This window comes from Mizuhopecten yessoensis, unplaced genomic scaffold, assembly GCF_002113885.1.
Source record: "Mizuhopecten yessoensis strain PY_sf001 unplaced genomic scaffold, ASM211388v2 scaffold3537, whole genome shotgun sequence".
NCBI lineage: Eukaryota > Metazoa > Mollusca > Bivalvia > Pectinida > Pectinidae > Mizuhopecten > Mizuhopecten yessoensis.
Genome location: NW_018405094.1, coordinates 452,872 through 473,918, shown reverse-complemented (window position 1 = coordinate 473,918; position 21,047 = coordinate 452,872). Strand labels below are relative to the sequence as shown.

General features: G+C 36.5%; 2 protein-coding genes across 2 annotated transcripts in view; both read right to left on the bottom strand.

Annotated features, from left to right (window-relative positions):
* The window catches only part of LOC110447626, a 23,175-nt gene extending 10,172 nt beyond the window's left edge, over nucleotides 1-13,003 (bottom strand). The window contains exons 1-11 of the mRNA XM_021493460.1: nucleotides 12,956-13,003; nucleotides 9,563-9,866; nucleotides 8,907-8,943; nucleotides 7,751-8,089; nucleotides 4,866-5,073; nucleotides 4,405-4,536; nucleotides 3,994-4,170; nucleotides 3,067-3,190; nucleotides 2,540-2,694; nucleotides 1,944-2,112; nucleotides 938-1,064 (exon numbers count right to left, since the gene is read on the bottom strand). Coding sequence (XP_021349135.1) covers nucleotides 938-1,064; nucleotides 1,944-2,112; nucleotides 2,540-2,694; nucleotides 3,067-3,190; nucleotides 3,994-4,170; nucleotides 4,405-4,536; nucleotides 4,866-5,073; nucleotides 7,751-8,089; nucleotides 8,907-8,943; nucleotides 9,563-9,839 — 1,745 coding nt within the window. The 5' untranslated portion in view covers nucleotides 9,840-9,866; nucleotides 12,956-13,003. The remainder of the gene's footprint in view (nucleotides 1-937; nucleotides 1,065-1,943; nucleotides 2,113-2,539; nucleotides 2,695-3,066; nucleotides 3,191-3,993; nucleotides 4,171-4,404; nucleotides 4,537-4,865; nucleotides 5,074-7,750; nucleotides 8,090-8,906; nucleotides 8,944-9,562; nucleotides 9,867-12,955) is intronic.
* Nucleotides 13,004-17,984: 4,981 nt separating this feature from the next.
* Nucleotides 17,985-20,234, bottom strand: LOC110447634. Its single transcript, XM_021493474.1, has 3 exons — nucleotides 19,425-20,234; nucleotides 18,963-19,191; nucleotides 17,985-18,649 (listed from the first exon to the last, which is right to left on the bottom strand). The coding sequence occupies exons 1-2, from the start codon at nucleotides 20,232-20,234 to the stop codon at nucleotides 18,970-18,972; spliced, it is 1,032 nt and encodes a 343-aa protein (XP_021349149.1). The 3' UTR covers nucleotides 17,985-18,649; nucleotides 18,963-18,969.
* Nucleotides 20,235-21,047: the final 813 nt, after the last annotated feature.

Sequence of the window (21,047 nt, the reverse complement as noted above, 5' to 3'; positions counted from 1 at the left end):
GGGGGGGGTGTTAAAGTGTTTCTTAGGAATTCCCTCCATCTGCTGGAAATCTTGCAGCCGAACTCCACAAAGATATTGTCAACCAGAGTTTCTCATGATTTTATTCACAGTTTATATCATTCTGGCCTTTGTTTTGCTTTTCACAAAAATATTCCCCAAAATAGTCTAAAACCATATATTGTACACGGACTTCAGCGTATAATCGCATTTTAAAAGAGTATCGCATTGAAAAATAAGCGCATTTACATTATGTGCAATAGGAAAATATATACAGAATCTTAATAGTGGTATCATAATTGAACGCAACTTTAAAAGCGATAAAAGCGCAAAAATTAGAATACAGCTAAACTATGAACGTTTACAATAGTCATATCGTCGTTGCCTATCTGGAATGGAAAGCAGCTCTCATTACAGGAGAACAAAGGCGTTCCTTATTTTGGTTTGATATATGACAGTGTAATGAGTGGAAAACACAAAATCTGATAGAAGAAACATGTTTGGGGAGAGGTTGCTCAAGATCGATAAAGAAATTGTTTGAGCATTTCTAAACCACAATCCATTAACTCGAACTTTAGAGTATAGTGTGGCACAACGAGACTGTATCCCTGAGTTGATGGTTCTAAGAAAGGTAATGAGGAGATTGTATAATAGCTTTGTTGGAAAACCACCAGCATCATTAAGCTGTCTGTAAGGATTCTTATGAAATCTCAGAATTAAAAAAAAAACCGAGGCAGATCCATATCCTTATCATTAATGGGTTTAAGACAGTGTATGATGTTATACCTCATCAAATGAAAGGAAGACCTTTTTTTAAATGATTAGTTAATTTTAGAAGCAAACGAAAAAGGTGTAGGATTAATTTTCGAGTATAAGTAATATATTTCAGACAAAAACAAAAACGTGTTTATTAATTGGATGACTGATGTTATTAACTTACTCAAAGTGTCTCTTTCCTGCACTCAACTTGCACTCTAACGTTTTATGGAGTTTTGAAGCCAGTTTTGGATCCAGGACTTCCCAGTTACCGCCATCCGCACGGTAAACCATCACTGAACGCCATTGTTCTGCGAATAATGACAACATAACGGTGTAAAGGCAATACTTATTGCTACTCTTTTTACTTTCTTTGTCTTGTTACTGTTATTTGTATTACATGACACTTGGCCGTTATATCAAGTGTAATCAAAATCATTTGAAAGTAACATTGCTAAAGTGAAAAACTGCACCTACCAATGGTTTTAACCTTCACCCATGAAAAAGACCTTGTGTCAATGACCTTGCATAACCCTGTTATCATTTTAACAGCTGTTTTGCAATATTGTGTCAACACGGTTGATAGCCTACGGGCGAATAGACGGACATTCATTTCCTTTTTTGTTGTTGTTTGTTATCTTTTTGTTTTTATTTGGTTTAGTCAATACTAAAATTACAACAAGCGATTACTTTTGTGTGACTATATTATGCAAAGATATATACAATATATATTTTGCAAATTATGTTTCAGCCAATCAGTTTTTCATACGCCTGTTATTCCAACCTAAAATTTGGTAAGATAAAATATAGTGCCTTTGAGAAATTTAAATGTGTAATTGTAGACATGAATTACTTCACTGATTGTCAAAAGCAGCAGATGCCTGTAGCGCTCTCTTATATGCCAATAAACCTGCCAAAAAGGCCCCTTGAACCCTTTTCAGGTATGTATCTATGAATCTACACAGTTGCCGCGTGTGTTGTATTTCAAATATTAAAGCATGCTATTAGCTAAAAGGCTAAATAATAACATGAACTAAATGATTTAGTTGTGTGAGACCTCTACTGGGTACGGTTCGCAGTTTCTCTCCAATAATTCTGTTGTTCCATAATTACGAAAAACATGTACTTGTGCAATGAAGTGCTCAACAGAACATTATAATGAATAACCGTGTTCTAATGTATACCACTACCTTCTACTACACGGGTTCCACGAATTTCCTTGACCAGTTCACGGATTTCATCCGCTACGCCGTCATTTCCTGACTTGTCAAGGCACATCAGTACTTTTTCAGCAGCAGACGGTTTGTCAAGCAGCAGTTCCAGCAGATGTTTTATCTTTTTATCTTTCGTCTTTTGATTCTGGAACAAAATTTCATCATATGTGTCATTTTAAAATAAACAACCGGGTGCTCTGTTTAGCTTTAAAAAATATAGCTTTAACCAATGTCATAATTTTCGTTGTGTAACATGTACTATAATGTACTGGTATTATAATACTACAAAGATGTTCGTTATGTTAAATGTAAAATAATACAGATGAAGCAGCTGCTGTGTTAATATATTATAATTATATTATAAATGCATATGTATTTGTTATTTCAAATAAATAGCTGTTATACCATATATGAAATGATAATAAAATAAACAACCATTATGGAAATTGATGCCAATTCAATAAAACAAACAATTTTATTAAGATATTTCGAAATAGCATTAATAGTAACAATTAGCTACACTTTCTATATCGCTGATAGTAACATTAAGTTATAAATGATTATAGTAATACCTTGTTTTCGTTTAATTCTTTCGTGGTTATCACTCTCTCTGTCTGTAAATGTTGAAGAAAGGTATCCAAACGAAAGTTAGAAAGATCTTTGCTCGATATGAAATACTGGTTGACAGCCGCCCCTACCGCCTTCCGTTCCTTGCAGTGGGATGAAACTTCAATGGAAGTGGATAAAACTTTAAATTTTAAGAGGCTGTTTCTAGATCTGTTTTATTTTCAAATTACAAAGAGGTCTTGGCCTGTGTAAAGGGTCATTTGCAAGTTCTGCTCAATTATTGTTTTTTCAGACTTTTTTCCGTTTATGTTGTNCTTTTATTTTTCCCCCCCCCCCCCCCCCAGTTCTATTATGGCCTCTATTTGTTATGTGTGCCAGAGAGGCAGGGACAAACACCATGGCATTACTTGGTTTAAACTTTGTTTTATTCAAATTTTGTTTGACAATACATCGAAGTACATGTTTTATTGAACAGAAAGGAAACAAAAACAGGTGTCGTGACACTTATGTGTAAATTTGAGGTATTACTTACGTTGTTCGGGGGATATTTTGACATTGATGTCCTTTGTTGTTGGTTCCATACAGTCCACTTCTATACGCACTTGTGCGCCCAGTAAGTTTTTGACATTTTTTCCTTGGCCAGTGTCTGTCCAGGACTACAGTATATTAAAGGGGCTATATAGTAAAATAGCACCACCATTACAATCGATAAGATACTAAAAATATATATCACCTAACCAAAGTTTACGTAGTTGATTATGACATAACCTAAAGCCAATGTCCAGTGTGGTCAATTTGTGGAAAAGCCGGTGATAATTATAGCTACGACCGAAATAACGCAATAACCTGGCCTTTTAGCGAGAAGTAAACAACCGTAGTTGACCGTGACAGTGCACGTGGGTCTGAAAAGACATAGCTGTTAGTTAGAAGTTCACGGATAGCTGCCACTAAAAGTGTTTGTACAGTTAAGGATTACTTCGTCACAGATTAAGAACGTCAGGAAAACTTTGCCTCTTGTCAATTTCTCGACATGAATTTATCACAAAGAATTTTGTGATAAGATTATAAAAAAAAACTTTCTTCACTAATTTGTCTTTGTAATCTTGCCCGATGACCACCGGAATCTTATCAGGCACAGAACTCAATTGTATCATACTATGGTGTAAATTTCAACAAAATATGTTGAAGGGTTCGTGATAAATCTGATACAAAAGCCTTTTACTTGATAGCTTGAAAGTGGCTAAATGTTGGCATTATATGATACAGGACCTCTGATAGCGTTCTTGTTAAATGTTGACCAAAGAATAAGTAGTTACTTTTTACGATGGGTTGTCCATGTTAACGGTACGTTCAAACAAACTACTTTCAACGTCATTCCATACTATAACTGGCCAGTTACGAAATTAAATAACAGTTATAATATTAAACGAAGCCTTGTGAGATTGAAACGTTCTCTTACCCCAAACTTGATCTTGTCTTTTCCAAATTCTGGGGGAATTAGAAAATGCACGCAATCCTCCTGGAAAGAAATTCCATTTTTGTCCACTACTATATCCTTTTTCTTCGCCACAGCAACAACAATGATTCGGAATGATTGGAAATTTGGAACCGTAGTCCCAATGTAATTCACGCCTTCCTACAAAAATAATAAAATAAAACATTCTTAAAGTGCCCGAACGAGTGATAATGTGAAAGAAAACATAAGTATTTCCCGTAAACGAAACAAGTAGCTAGCACCACCCCCCCCCCCCCAACACACACACACATACGTGCACACAAAGAGGAAAGTGTTAGTGTTGGAATGCTCATCAATTAAGGGGAAAATTCTGGAAAGTAATTTTTAAATATTTGTTTGTATATATACACGAACCGGAAATGCTTCTATTTTTCGACTGTTTAGTACCCCTGGGTACTTCCATGTTCCATTGTCGATTGAGATCTTGACTTCTGGTTCGCATTTATCGTTGCTGATTGAATATGGCACGTACACCTCCATGGGCACCTAGATAATGCAGATGCGAAAGTATGAACATTATTTCTATCATTTGTAACGCACATAATCACCTATAACACAAGTAAATAATCTGTCATTATTTGCACCAGTGGAATTAATTAGTACAACTAACAGGCAAGTTCAAAGTGCAAAGTCCATGTTATTTATGGATGATGTTTAATTGTAAGAAGTCTGATGATGTTGATATTTCTAAATGATTGATATGAACTATTGGCATAAAGTTATCTTAAATTAGACTATAAACATCTGGACTGATATCTCTTACTCAACCATTGTGACTTTGGAAGTGCGATGCAAAAAAAATAAAAACGGCCTACCTCAAGATCGAGTGATTTATATCCGTTGCATCTGACCAAGGTTGGACACGACGCCTGCTGTTCGTAGGGCGTGTAAAGCCAGTCTGAGGTCAGTCCTTCCTTGTTGTCACACTGAAGTGATGATTGATCAAAACTCCCCTGCATGGCATACACCACACACAACACGTCACTGTTAGCAAATCTCTCTTCCCCAGATGTATCCTTCAACCTGTATAAATTATAGTAGTTGATATCCGTTAACAAGGACAATAATAATCCTACAACCTTAAATTTACATTTCAAAACCTATATATATATACTAGTAATTTATGGAAACTATCTGAGAATCAGTAATTCAAAAAATTAGGTGTGGGTGTTGAGTGATGGGGGTTTGGGTGTTTGGGTGAGATGACTAATTAATGAGTTGTTGATGTTGTGAAAAAAGTTCTTAGGCAAGGATTTTAATTTCTGTGACATAACACAGTTCAATAAATACCAAAACTCGTATCAACAGTAATGTCTATGTTATACAATTTATTTATAGACAATCAGAGGTTTTCGATCCATAGTGGCTAGAATAGTAATGAGTTAACCTGTCACGTGGTACTGTTACGTCAATAACTTACAAAAAAGGTATTGCCAGCCGATGTAAACAGACTGTCCAAGTGCTATACCTCGCATATAGGTATGCTTTAAGTTATATTTTAAGGAAAATATAATCCTCAGCCAATTTGGAAGAATGGAACCACAGAAAAAAACGCCATTGACGACATTTTCATATTGCAGGACGGATTAAGAACAGCTTCTACCTTGCAATGAGAGTCATTTACGTCTGTGCTACTATGTATTAAATACAGCATGGTGTACATGTTCATATATCATGACCTAAGAGGCCTATTGAACAGAAACTATTGCAATGCTAGTCTAGGGTTAGGTATAACCTAACTGTACCCGTGATTTACTGTCAGCTTAAAGTGTCATGAAATGGTAGTTGATTAAGGCATGACGGCTTGGCTTCTTTTTCGAAAAAGACTTAATCATGTTGGCGGATATCCAAAGATATAATGTAAGAAGGGCTGATTTCGCAATGCTCAGCATTGATCAGCAACAGGTAATACAGTTATCATATATGTACCTGTTCATGATCAGCAACAGGTAATACAGTTATCCTATATGTACCTGTTCATAATCAGCAACAGGTAATACAGTTATCATATATGTACCTGTTCATGATCAGCAACAGGTAATATACAGTTATCATATATGTACCTGTTCATGATCAGCAACAGGTAGTACAGTTATCATATATGTTCCTGTTCATGATCAGCAACAGGTAGTACAGTTATCATATATGTTCCTGTTCATGATCAGCAACAGGTAGTACAGTTATCATATATGTTCCTGTTCATGATCAGCAACAGGTAGTACAGTTATCATATATGTTCCTGTTCATGATCAGCAACAGGTAGTACAGTTATCATATATGTTCCTGTTCATGATCAGCAACAGGTAGTACAGTTATCATATATGTTCCTGTTCATGATCAGCAACAGGTAGTACAGTTATCATATATGTTCCTGTTCATGATCAGCAACAGGTAGTACAGTTATCATATATGTTCCTGTTCATGATCAGCAACAGGTAGTACAGTTATCATATATGTTCCTGTTCATGATCAGCAACAGGTAGTACAGTTATCATATATGTTCCTGTTCATGATCAGCAACAGGTAGTACAGTTATCATATATGTTCCTGTTCATGATCAGCAACAGGTAGTACAGTTATCATATATGTTCCTGTTCATGATCAGCAACAGGTAGTACAGTTATCATATATGTTCCTGTTCATGATCAGCAACAGGTAGTACAGTTATCATATATGTTCCTGTTCATGATCAGCAACAGGTAGTACAGTTATCATATATGTTCCTGTTCATGATCAGCAACAGGTAGTACAGTTATCATATATGTTCCTGTTCATGATCAGCAACAGGTAGTACAGTTATCATATATGTTCCTGTTCATGATCAGCAACAGGTAGTACAGTTATCATATATGTTCCTGTTCATGATCAGCAACAGGTAGTACAGTTATCATATATGTTCCTGTTCATGATCAGCAACAGGTAGTACAGTTATCATATATGTTCCTGTTCATGATCAGCAACAGGTAGTACAGTTATCATATATGTTCCTGTTCATGATCAGCAACAGGTAATATACAGTTGTTACATATGTTCCTGTTTATAATCAGCAACAGGTAGTACAGTTATCATGTATGTACCTGTTCATGATCAGCAACAGGTAATACAGTTATCATATATGTACCTGTTCATGATCAGCAACAGGTAGTATACAGTTGTTACATATGTTCCTGTTTATAATCAGCAACAGGTGGTACAGTTATCATGTATGTACCTGTTCATGATCAGCAGCAGGTAATATACAGTTGTTACATAGGTTCCTGTTTATAATCAGCAACAGGCTATACAGTTGTTACATATGTTCCTGTTTATAATCAGCAACAGGCTATACAGTTGTTACATATGTTCCTGTTCATGATCAGCAACAGGTAGAACAGTTATCATATATGTTCCTGTTCATGATCAGCAACAGGTAATACAGTTATCATGTATGTACCTGTTAATGATCAGGAACAGGTTATACAGTTATCATCTATGTACCTGTCTATGATCAGCAACAGGTAATATACAGTTGTTATATATATATATTGTACCTATTTATGATCAACAACAGGTAATAGAGTTATCAAATAAGTATTCTCACGAAAATGTAGGCTACATCATGATTTATAACTTTCATAGACATATTACGATATACAATAATAAACACATACTGATAAGCTAAATAAAAACCGAACACGCTTCATGGTTCATCATTACTTACACAAGAGGTTTCCAATTTTCTGGATTTCTTCGTCGTTCTTCCTCTTTTTTGCGTTCTTTCTCCTTCCTTTCCCTTCTTTCTCTTTCTTTTTTCTGTTTTTCTTCTCTATCTCGGCGCTCCTTTTCAGTTTCTAAGGTATCACCATAATCTTTCAAGTGATCTTTTAAGCGTTCGATGTCCTCTGTGTCTAGCCCGTCCTGTGATCTTACCTTTTCGCATGTGTGTTTCATCTCTTCCAGGAACAATCCCAGCTCTTGTTGTTGTGCAATCGTCTTGGCTATTTCTTCAGCTTGTCTTGCAGTCATTTCATTATCATTCATGCGTGATGATGTATAGAAACTAGATATAAAACTTGAATAAGTCAATTATTTTGCACTGTATGATGCATTATAAACATGCACATGATCAAATAAATCACTCTATTGGTATTTGATTGTGAATGGAAACCATTTTATGCTTATATGCTTCAGAAGAAGACGTTCGGTGTTTCACCTATATGACTTGTTCATATGATGATTTTTAACAATATGGTTAGCCCTGAAATACCAGCTATCTACATGTGTAATAAGAAATCATTTCAAGTCTTAGATTTATGTGACCTTGAATATTGTTCAACATCATTTATTGAACACATTCGTTGGCCTTGCTCTCAAGTTAGCTATATAGGGCAGGACAATTGTAAACATATTGACTACCTTGTAAAGTTTTTACATATTTCTCTTTGTGAATATAGGTCAAGATCATTTATATCAGCAAAACGTGTATCTTCATGTAAATAAGATGAAAACAAATTATATCAAAAAGAAACCATTGGTTGGTTGAAAGTCATTTAATGATTTAAAAGAACATTTTAAAGGAATTTACGCAATCTCTAACCATGCTTCCCAGTCCCTTTGAAACTGTATTCATGCATACACAAGTGGATCATTAAATGGTATGATCTTTAAACAAGCACGTTGTTAAGCACTGTTAATCAAAGGCATTGCTCTGAACCCAATTGATAGCCCTTATTCCAACAAACTGCGCTCCGTGAGAGCTTATAACATATAAATCACAGGCATTTATTTATAATTCGGCATAAATGTTTCGTTTGTCATTGCCAACAGTTTCAATGGTTAAAGAAATTTAATTTTCAGTATCTGCATAATCTACATACCTTCCATACGTCAACTCATCTAGTCTCTTTGTGGGGACTGCAGTATAGACAAAAAATACTAGTTTTGTAAAAGAATATTATAATATTGGTTTGTTTTTTACTCAATTAAACGTATACATCAAGACTTGAATTCAATATAAGCAAGAATTAGTGAATATTGTATAGAACAACCTTACTAAATCGAAGAAGAGATACCCGCATACGTTAACACTCGGTTCTTAACGGAACTCTTATTAAAAACTTTCTTTTCTCCTGTGCAATCTTTTTTACTTGTTCCTATTGCCATTTTCAGAAATAAACATAATTAAAATGCTTGTATGTTTTATTGAAAGCATATCATTGGAAAATAATAATAGCAAGAATCCCATGGGACCTCCGTCTCTCACATAGTCTCTTATTAGTACCTACATGTTTAAAAAAAACAGTTGTAACGAATTAGATAGCCGTTAAACACAAGAAATACAGCTATGTCCCTAAGCGTCTTAATGTTTAAGAATGGTATCTATCTTATAAGTTGACAGCGAACGGATGATGGACGAATAACGGACGAAGAATGCCAGCGTTCCTTGTCATGTAAGCTGTAAAAACAAAAGAACGCTATAATTGGCATACATTTCATCAACCGAAATCCTTCGAATAAATGTACATTTTCTTACCAAATTTATCAATAAGCCCAGCCATGATATGTACGTTCTCTACCAACGATGTTTTCACCTGGCCACTTAATGAAGATATTTCTTTGCCGACGTCATCTACGTAGCATTGGACGCTAGTAACGCCAGCTTGAGTCCTAGTAGTGACGTCACTCATACGTGACCGGTACTGTTGTAGGCCATCAATTGATGCTTTGGCAGATGGTCGGCCAATTCCACCCCACTCTCGTGAAAATCTTGTTAGTATGTCTATAGCAGGGATGTCACGGTTTGTTCCCATCTTCTTCGGTACTTTTCTCTGCTTTTTCTAGTTTACGAAAACAAATTATATTGAATAATTGTCGCCTTANGGGGTGGGGGGGGGGCACTTTAGATATATTGGCAAAGAAGTAATAACGACAGTGCACACAATGAAATTTTCAGGGCGATCCGCCCCTTTATCAAGACAGGAACATGAAATTTTACATACATGTATCACATATGACAGATATTAACAGTCACCATGAAACAATTTTATAATAAAAAATACATAAACAAAAAGAAGTTAATACTAGTAATATGAAATATGCTGTTGTAATTGCATATCCCCTCAAGATGAATTATTCACTATAATTAGCCTTCGGTTACAAGCTAACTGGAGGGATATGTAATTAAAACAGCATATTTCATATTAGTAACAATGTTTTCATGTTCAATATCATAATTCCTAATTTTGCAGAGACATTACTTTCTAGCAATTTTCAGTTGATCTCTTTTCAAAGGAAATTCTTTTACTGTGATGAAAATAACAGAATGCACATAGCAATAGAATGTATACATAACTTTCAAAACATGACAGAACGCCACTTGAGACACAAAACTATGTGATCTCAACATAAACAAATATTTTGAGAAGGAAGGTTCTTTCAGTTTCTCAGAGAGGATCAATATATTACAATGTGCATGACAGTGTCAAGCGGCAGAGTTATCAGTTCCTATCTGATTTAAATGACAAGTTTATGGTCAATATGGCAAAAAAACACTAGCTAGATGGTTGTAAGGTACAACAAAGATTCTAGCTAGGAGATCTTCAATCTTGATGGACTTCAGCATCGCTATATCATTTTCTATTAAGTGCTTTAGTTTGTAATGTGACTTCAAACTTCCTAGTGTAAACTGAAAACTGGTTTTGTACAGAGTGTGCATTCTAACGTTGTTTGCTTTTATGGCTGGCGTTTTTCTGAAAGCTTTAGGGCTGCCAGTTGAATTAATATCTGTCAACATGATTGTTGGGTGGTCGCTGGGCGCAGTGGATAGCGCACTTGCCTTTCACTAAGGCGACCGGGGTTCGGTTCCCCGATCGAACGTGAAAAGTATGGGGTCACCTGCCCGACCACGTGGGTTTTCTCCGGGTACTCAGGTTTCCTCCCACAATAAGACCCCCTGCGTTATAATATATAAACATATGCTGATTAAAACATTTCTAAAAACGTAACGAGTTGTTTTTCTTGTGTCTATCTCAGTGTCCATGAGCCTATGGTCAGCAATGTGACTAAGATAATCTAATTATTTCGTTTAGTCTTCTTTTGCGCGCGCCAGCATGTGTCACATGATGCATATATGTCTTCATTTCACAACAGACAGTGCGCTTTTATCATTTCTGACATTGTGTGCAGTTGTCCTATATTGTTATTTTACCTGGATATATTTTGGAGTCTTTGTCATTCTCCCTCGCCATTTTGGGATCAGACGATAAACAATTAACACTGGCGTCATGCTTTCTACAAAATGTTTGTATCGACATCGCTTGTCAATATAGAAAATCAACATTTGACCGATTTAAAATCACAAATCTAGGTCACCTTCGAAGTAATTTCCGCGGAACATTCTGACCGAGAAATTGGCAGCTAGTATCAAAGTTGACCTAGTTGATAAATAGAATATGTGTGTTTGCCGCTGAGAAATCTTAAATTAATACTAAATTAAATGCATACTCCCTCATTCGACAAAGGAAAGCAGTTCCAAGGCTATCTTAAGCTTGTTTACATTGATGGGGGAGGTTTTCGGAAGTGCGTTGGTCTGTTGGAAAAATATAGATGCCCGGGCATGGTCTATCGTCCTAAATTGCATTTTTATTAACCAAAGGCAATGCAGAGTGTCGTTACATCGTAAACGTGGTAGAATTTGTAATATAAGATAACGCTCATTAAGGCCTATAAAACTTTTGATGGAAATATGTATTCTGCGAACAAAGTACCTGTTTGTTACCAAAACAAGAAATGAGGCTTAAATCGGGAATTTGATAACTGGATAACAACCATTGTGTTCCCAGTGTGAGATATAGAACTCCGTACTGTACGGCCAGAAAACAGGCTTGCATCACTGTGGTCAGAATCATCAGGTTTGTTGTAAAAGAAAATAATAATATTGTGTTTCTGAAGCAAAATTTAACAAAGAATTAAATACTTAATTCTGGCTATTTCCCAATGACTGGCCTTTCACCAAGGCGGCCAGGGTTCGATTCCTTGATAGGACGTGAAAAGGTATGGCGTTATTTAAATAAGAACAATTATGAAACAAGTTTTTATAGCTTATATTATTTACTCTTGTTGGCTCGCATGTTAGCGTGCAGGGGGTCTTAATGTAGAAGGAAACCGGAGTATCAGGAGAAAACCCAGATGGTCGTGAATTGTATAAGGAAGAAAAAAAACCTTATTCATCTTAAATTCATTACGCAGCTTACCACTTATACAATTATATATGCTATCGAAAAGAGGTTTGGTGTGAATGCTTACCCGCTTGACTAGGGTCTTGATCAGGTGCAGTATGTGAAGATCATGTGAAGTATAAACTGAAGATACTTTTAGTCAAGAAGTCAAGGAATTGTACTGCTATAAAGGGGAACAAACTGCAGTCAGTCGTCTGTTTACTTGTGTCACAATATCGGAGGGTTCCGTTGTAATGACTTTCAATATTAACCATGTATTTTTGCATTTCGCTACAGTATAATTCCTTAATTTAAAGAAAGCCAGTGAGATCTGAACGGATTAACTACGGAGTGATAAAGTAGATCACGAAGATATTTATTTAAATTTTAAGTTTTTCGAAATAATGCGTCGAGGGCCAAGTGGTATTCGATCTCGTTAAAATTCACTAATGTCCCAGTGATCAATCGTCTCACTAGCTAGACGCTAATTGTGCTGAGAATGAAGGGGGCGGAATTATCGAGGCTGTATTTACGTGATTCGAAAGCTGTGCATGTTCCCGAAGATGAAACAGTGCATATTAAAAGCTATATCTGCAAACAAAATAATAAAAATGAATGATTCCGAAAGAAAGTATATAATAAACACCTGAAAAGATTTGATTAATTGTTACATTTACAATTATTAAATATACAATTCTACATGAGCTTACCTTTAAAGTAACAGGATTCGCCCTGCGTCGGCTGGTAGTTATGGAGAGACAGACGAAGCCTACTCTATATATAAATTCCCGTTCTTATTACTTCCTTCTTGCTTGATCGTGATTGGTCGACATTTTGGAAAAATGGGCCATAGGTACCGACAGAAATCTTATTGTTTAACAATCAGTCAAGGTTACTGATGTGTACCGTTTACGTACCATAAATACCTGTTTACAATAACACCTAGTTGTAAATGACAGACGACATCAATGACACGTCAACCTGGCCATACATTATTTTATTGTTTTTGATTGATTTTTTTTTTGGGGCATCATAAAATATATTTATTGGCCTTGCAGTAGAGAAACACGATTCTTTGTTTCTCCTCGATTAATCATGTTTCACCTGAGCTTCGCTCTCTTGAAACTTGATCAAATATTGTGAAACAAAATATCGTGTTCCCCTACAGTAAGGACAATACCTGTATATAGCTCAGGAGGTGACTCCGACTCAATTTATTGGAATGTAAACAGACCAAATATCACCTAGACTGGTGACTTAAAGTGTTTTCTCTGTATGAATGCGATGTTCATCTGGGACCGAGGATATTAGTCCCAAACAACTGGCTATTTCCTTTAAAAATACCTTTGCCCCCCTCCCCCCTTCAAATATAATGAAAATCGCTCTTAAATTTAAAGGGCCGACGATATATTTGAGATGATCTGAGATATCTGAGCTTATTTAAACAACATTATTGACGTATTTACATTCATATCGTGATTTACAAATATAACACACTTGACTCTTTTTTAGAAATGTCTCAGCGATTACATAATCAAGTTAAATAGAAACTTAATCTATATTGCTCACTATATCAATACACACAAGATTTTATTTTTTAAATGTTTAATAATCCTTGATGTCACTATTTTGTACCAATGATACTGTAATACAATCATCTATGCAAAGTTTATTTTAACAGAGTAAGATTATTGAAAGATCGCAAAAAAAACCTGAAACTGCAAGACTTTTAATGATATTTTGTCTTAAAATCCTTCACCTCGGATAAGAACCACCGACCGTTCTTCTATATAGGTCTGTATTATAGCATTATTTCCCTGTTGTAACGTAAAGTCATCAATTCGTAACGTTAGAAAGGTCTCTTAAACAACCTTCCCCTTTCGCTGCATTTCTACAGATGTTTCTAAACACTTGCTACTTTGATTTTATTTCACTCTTTTGGGAAGCATTTTGTAGCACTAATACATATGTTTGCCCTATAAGTCCAAAATGGCCACTTGGTGCTGTAAAATGAACTTTTTTTTAGGTTTGTACATCGAGAAATTAATTTTCTTAAATATTTCCTCCTTACTGTGCACATGTATTTCTAGTAATTATTTTATGTAAAAGCAACAATATTGAAATCAAAATATCTACCCATGTGAGTATCAAAATATCTACTATTTGTGAGTATCAAAATATCTACTATTTGTGAGTATAAAAATATCTACTTATTGTGAGTATCAAAATATCTACTCATTGTGAGTATCAACATATCTACTCATTGTGAGTATAAAAATATCTACTTATTGTGAGTATCAAAATATCTACTATTTGTGAGTATCAAAATATCTACTCGTTGTGAGTATTAAAATATCTACTCATGGTGAGTATCAAAATATCTACTCAATGTGAGTATCAACATATCTACTCATTGTGAGTATAAAAATATCTACTCATTGTGCGTATCAAAATATCTACTCATTGTGAGTATCAAAATATCTACTATTTGTGAGTATAAAAATATCTGCTTATTGTGAGTATCAAAATATCTACTCATTGTGAGTATCAAAATATCTCTTTCAATAGATAAACAAATAAACGCTTTCTCTGACCTTTTCCTCAAACCACCACGTGAAACATAAGTACACTGTTACACATGACGTACGTGGTTTTCTTCTGGACATTTAGTTTCCTTCATAAAACACTATAAAGGGTTGAGGCCTGACCTAGACCTCCCCTGTCAACTTTATCTTATGTCTGACGAAAACTACGTGTTGTGATTGTCGCGAAAAAATCATCGACAACTGAATTTTCCTACAGAAGATATTGTGCATTCAATCATTCACGTGTAAAACTTACCATGATAAGTCTTTGCGTGTATGATTGTTGTCTTCGCATGTACCAGGACTACTGAATGTGCAACTACTGCAATTTGTTCAAAAGCTGATATTTATTTGTCCAATGGAAAATAAAAATAGGCATTGGTATACAAGAAATATTTGTTAAAGTTCGTTCCGTCCTTCGCGCACTTCGTGACATATAATGACAACGTCCTGTATGTGTTCTATATTCCACCCATGTTGATCCCCTGTGGCCCACACGAGGATAGCGATGCTACTCATATACATATACAATCGAACATCTTTTATTCAGTCATCGCATTTAGGTGACATTTTTTTTTCAATTTAAATTGTCCCAGCAATCCAGGTTTATCACTATCACTGCTCGTAACGGAGGTGCCAGGATTGTCAAGGCTCCAAATTAGGTGAATCCAAAAACGAACATGTGGATTGTCAATGCCCTAAAGTAGGTGACCCAAAAAACGAACATGTGGATTGTCAAGGCTCCAATGTAAGTGACTCACAAGCTGTATATGGGGATTGTCAATGCTCCAATGTAAGTGACTCATAACTTTTGCATGTGGATTATCAAGGCTTCAATATAAGTGACTCAAAAGCCGTACATGTGGATTATCAAAACTCAAATATAAGTGACTCAAAAGCAGTGCATGTTGAATGTCTCGGCCCGAATGTAAGTGACTCAGAGTTGTGCATGTGGATTGTCAAGGCTCCAATATAATTGACTCAAAAAACGAAAATGTGGATTGTCAAGGCTCCAATATAAGTGACTCAAAAGCCGTACATCTGGATTGTCAAGGCTCAAATGTAAACGACTCAAAAAGTTTGCATGTGGATTGTCAAGGCTCCATTATAAGTGACTCAAAAGCCGTACATGTGGATTATTAAGCCTCCAATGCAAGTGACTCAAAAGCGGTATATGTGGATTGTCAAGGCTCCAATGTAAGCGACTCAAAAAGTATGCATGTGGATTGTCAAGGCTCCAATGTAAGTGACTCAAAAGATGTGCATGTTGAATGTCACGGCCCGAATTTAAGTGACTCAAAATCTGTACATGTAGATTTTCAAAGCTCCAATGTAAGTGACTCAAAAGCTGTATATGTTGATTGTCAAGGCTCCAATGTAAGTGACTCAAAAGCCGCACATGTGGATCGTCAATGCTCAAATGTAAGCGACTCAAAAAGTTTGCTTGTGGATTGTCAAGGCTCCAATATAAGTGACTCAAAAGCGGTATATGTGGATTGTCAAGGCTCCAATGTAAGCGACTCAAAAAGTATGCATGTGGATTGTCAAGGCTCCAATGTAAGTGACTCAAAAGATGTGCATGTTGAATGTCACGGCCCGAATATAAGTGACTCAAAAGCTGTATATGTTGATTGTCAAGGCCCCAAAGTAAGTGCCTCAAAAAACGAAAATGTGGATTGTCAAGGTTCCAATGTAAGCGACTCAAAAGCTGTATATGTGGATTGTCAAGGCTCTAAAGTAAGTGACTAAAAAGCCGTTCATGTGGATTGTCAAGGCTCAAATGTAAGCGACTAAAAAAAATTGCATGTGGATTGTCAAGGCCCCAATGTAAGTGACTCAAATGTTGTGCATGTAGATTGTCAAGGCTCCAATGTAAGGTACTCAAAAAAGAACATGTGGATTGTCAAGGCTCAAATGTAAGCGACTTAAAAAAATTGCATGTGGATTATCAAGGCCCCAATGTAAGTGACTCAAAAGTTGTGCATGTGGATTGTCAAGGTTCAATGTAAGTGACTCAAAAGCTGTGCATGTGGATTGTCAAGGATCAATGTAAGTGACTCAAGAGTTGTGCAGGTGGATTGTCAAGGTTCAATTTAAGTGACTCAACCGCTGTGCATGTGGATTGTCAAGGGTTAATTTAAGTGACTCAACAGCTGTGCATGTGGATTGTCAAGGTTCAATTTAAGTGCCTCAAAAGCTGTGCATGTGGATTGTCAAGGTTCAATGTAAGTGACTCAAAAGCCGTACATGTGGATTATCAAGGCTCCAAAGTTAGTGACTCAAAAGCTGTATATGTGGATTGTCAAGGCTCCAATGTAAGTGACTCAAAAGTTGTGCATTTGGATTGTCAAGGCTCCAATGTAAGGTACTCAAAAGTTGTGCATTTGGATTGTCAAGGCTCCAATGTAAGTGACTCAAAAGCTGTATATGTGGATTGCCAAGGCTCCAATGTAAGTGACTTAAAAGCAGTGCATGTGGATTGTTAAGGCTCCAAAATAAGTGACTTAAAAGTTGTGCATGTGGATTGTCAAGGTTCAATGTAAGTGACTTAAAAGCAGTGCATGTAGATTGTCAAGGTTGAATATACAATGTAAGTGACTCAAAAGCTGTGCATGTGGATTGTCAAGGTTCAAATGTAAGTGACTCAAAAACCTTACATGTGGATTTTCAAGGCTCCAATGTAAGTGACCCACTTGTCTTTGATATTCATGACAAATCGTTGCTTTTGTAGCACCAAATACAATATCTGCGCCGGGAGAAATCATTTAACGACATTACCTCAGTTTAAACTTTATTTCATTTTAACATTCATGTTCATTTGTTCATTGATTCATTGTAGTTGACACCGTTGTAAGCGTCGTGTCGCTTCTTAAAGTGCTTCTGAATGTAACCACTCATGTGTTATACAGTTCAATGATATAAAACATGGAGACAAAAAGCATCCTCACACTTATGTAAATATTCCATCCCTAATCGTTTCGGCACTTACAGCACTTTAGGCATTGTAGAAATAAGACACAGGGGTAGGAAATTTGGGCGTGGACTATATATAGATATATATATATACATTGTACGTATAGGCAATGTCGTATTTATTTATATTTTATCTACACTATATACACAATATATTTACAAATTATATGCAAGAATAATCTCTACTGTATACAGGAGCATTTGATGAGGTTATGTGTTTCCAGTGGGTTGCCGACCTTTGTCCGTGTAAACTCTCGCCGGTAATACTCTAACCTGTTCAGCAAGCGACATTCCACCAAATCCAGCATAGTTCTCGTAAGAAAAACAGGGGCAATCAAAGACTGGTTCCATGTTTTCCCGTAGCTGAAGGTCAAACCAAATCAGCGGACGATTGCAGATTATTTTAATGAGTATTAAATTATCTGTCCTTCTAAACAGCACTATGTTTACCTACATTATAACTGCTACTATGTGTTAGATAGATCATGGGTATGTTAGCCATCATGTGTTTGTTATCTACGATGTTGTTCTGAAATGATGAAAACTTGCGCACGGGCATGTAAACTGTTTACCTTAAAATATGAACGACAGTTCCGCGAAAAACGAGTATTTCTGGAAGAGAGTTTCCAATTTCTAGTACATCATGGCGGAATCCATACAGGTATTGTTTGTGTATCTCACCGCCGAACTTATCTTCGATGTCCACCACCATTCAACAGTCACAATCATGGTTCATGTATCGATGAACACGTTGACAACACGTTGCAGAAAGTTGTTCTGATAAACCCGTATCGCTTTCATCCCGGTGACGTCAGTTGCCTTTTCTACAATGTCCCTTTGTTCCAACTGGATAATAGATTAAAAATATGTTGAGATTAGCAAATAAAAGCAGTATAATTCCACATGGATTGTAAGTAACAGTAATATTAAGTGCAGAAGAATAAACAGCATATCACTGTGTTAAACATATTACGCAGTAAGTCATCACAATGTTATTAGTCTACCAAGCCGCAACAATGTGTAGCGACATGATCAGGACCGCTTTCTGGTTATAAATTTAAGCGATGCAACTGTGGACAATGTGCTTGTCTGTGTCGTGACCACACTAATCAGCTTGATTCAGTTGACCTTCAGTATCATCCCTTGATATGACAATTACCTTCACTCTATAACAGTTCGGAATCCCTCCTCTGTTGACTAACCATCCACTGAGTGAGACAGTCGTCTGTTGCCGACAGTCCTCGCACAGTCAGCTGGGGGCGACTCACGGTGTTGGCAAAATGTTTGCTGTACATCATTCCTCTTCCCGCCACGGTCTCGGAACTCACACCTGCTATCGGTTTCTGGAACTGGAGACTATATGACGGCAGACGGGGTCCACGTGCTCCCTAAGGATAAATAGTCTTTGTATAACATTAATTCCAAATTAAACATTGATGGACTTGCAACCTTACCATGTTAATATATAGATGTGCATTCTATATACATGTATTTAATTTTATTTGTAAAATAGTTTAGGTCCCACTGCAAGACAACAGGTTTTCAAAGAAGGTACATACATTGTAGAACCATCGGGTGTTCACACGATAACACCGAATGTAACTATTTACTCATGTCTTACCCGTGGTCGAAGTTGTCTGTTTCGGTAATCCCTGGTCGGTATAGCATGTTCACCAATAAGTTGTTCAACGTCTGTCTCAAACTTTACGATACGGTGAGCGATCTCCGCCGGATCTGGTGCGGCTTGCACAAGGTTTCTGGATCCTCTTGCGGCATTAGGCCTGGTTACAACACGGCAGTTGAATTGTGGACGGCAAACGGAACCTTCACTGCTTGAGGAGGAGGAGGGCCTACCATCATCTTCTATGTCAAGATCTGGCATTTCTTCTCGTTCGAAGACATTGCCAATTAGCTCGGATGCCTGGCTTTGATGAGTTGCTTTCTTTGTGTCTTTGTTAATGGGAGTAGGCGACCTGTCACATCCGCTCGATGATATGTCATCTCCATTTCCATATCCTCTCCCATAGTCTCCATCTAGCGACACCTTGCCTTGAGCATTAAGTTTGCTCTGTTTTCCCCTTCGGAAGAAATCTGACAATCTTGATGAAAACCTGGAAGAAATCGTACTTCTCTCCGACATCGATGATACATCACTGATTGGTGTGTCCCCTCTACGGTCCAACATTACCTCTCCCTTGTAGAAAGATATATCCATTTCACTTTCGGCTGTTACACTCCTTGCATCTGAATCTTCATCTATGTAATCGGGAGGGTACATATGTAGACTTAACACTTCCTCCTCCTCTGTATTGGCCTCCGACATGGCCTGCTGACATTTCTCCACAATTTCCTTTGTAACTGATGCAGTGTGGCACTCCAGATCTTTCTTGGAGTCCGTAAAGCTCGAACTTTGGCTAATCACTTCCGACATTTTCCCGTCATCATCACGAGAACGCTGATCCCTTACCTTCGTGAATTTACAACCCATCTCTATCTATAGAATATTATTAAGTTTGCGAATGCGTACGTTTATCAAGGCTCGTAGTTAAGCTAGAGTTGCGCGATCCCAAAATGCAATTATAACAATGACTATGACGTCATAATGTTTCATTGACTATTACGTCATCATTGATATTTTACTGGCGTTACAAATGTGTGTCTTTTTGTACTGGGGTAATCCCGATACTCGTGATTAATAAGAGCGAGAAGTTTATTTTGCGTCGTAAACGACTTCCGTCCGGGTATATTTCTCTAGAGAGATGCTGATTTAAGCAATAATTTGAAAGCTTTAGAAGTGCTATTTGGACAATTGTATGCGTTAGTTTTGCCTTGGGAGCTCTGTGTTCATTGGCACGGAGAAACTAAAGTATTTAACAAAAGATGGTAAATTTAATATGGATGATACAGATTCAATAATACTAATTACAATATACGGATTCCATTTCATCTCGATACGGATCCCGTAACATTGTCACATGGGACAAGTACTCTTTTCCCCTCGATTTAAAGTTGATTATTCGTCCAGAATGGTTTCACTTTTTAACCGTTTTCAACTACAAAGTATATTTACATGTGTACAGGGTTTTGCGCACACAATTGTAGCTCTATTATTTGTAAAAATATGTATGACATTCTTACATTGCCACTATATAACATTATATGTATCAAGAGAAATGTATTTCATTTGGATATGAAATAAGAAATACACGTGCCATTTGCTACAATTTCGTGAGGTGGGCGTAGT

Bases quoted from the DNA above. Each gene is read 5' to 3' on its own strand.
- LOC110447634 (XM_021493474.1), bottom strand. From the start codon at position 20,234: ATGTCGGAAGTGATTAGCCAAAGTTCGAGCTTTACGGACTCCAAGAAA. The intron at 19,192-19,424 runs GTAAGACATGAG...ATTTATCCTTAG, and splicing joins ACAGACAACTTCGACCACGG to GGAGCACGTGGACCCCGTCT.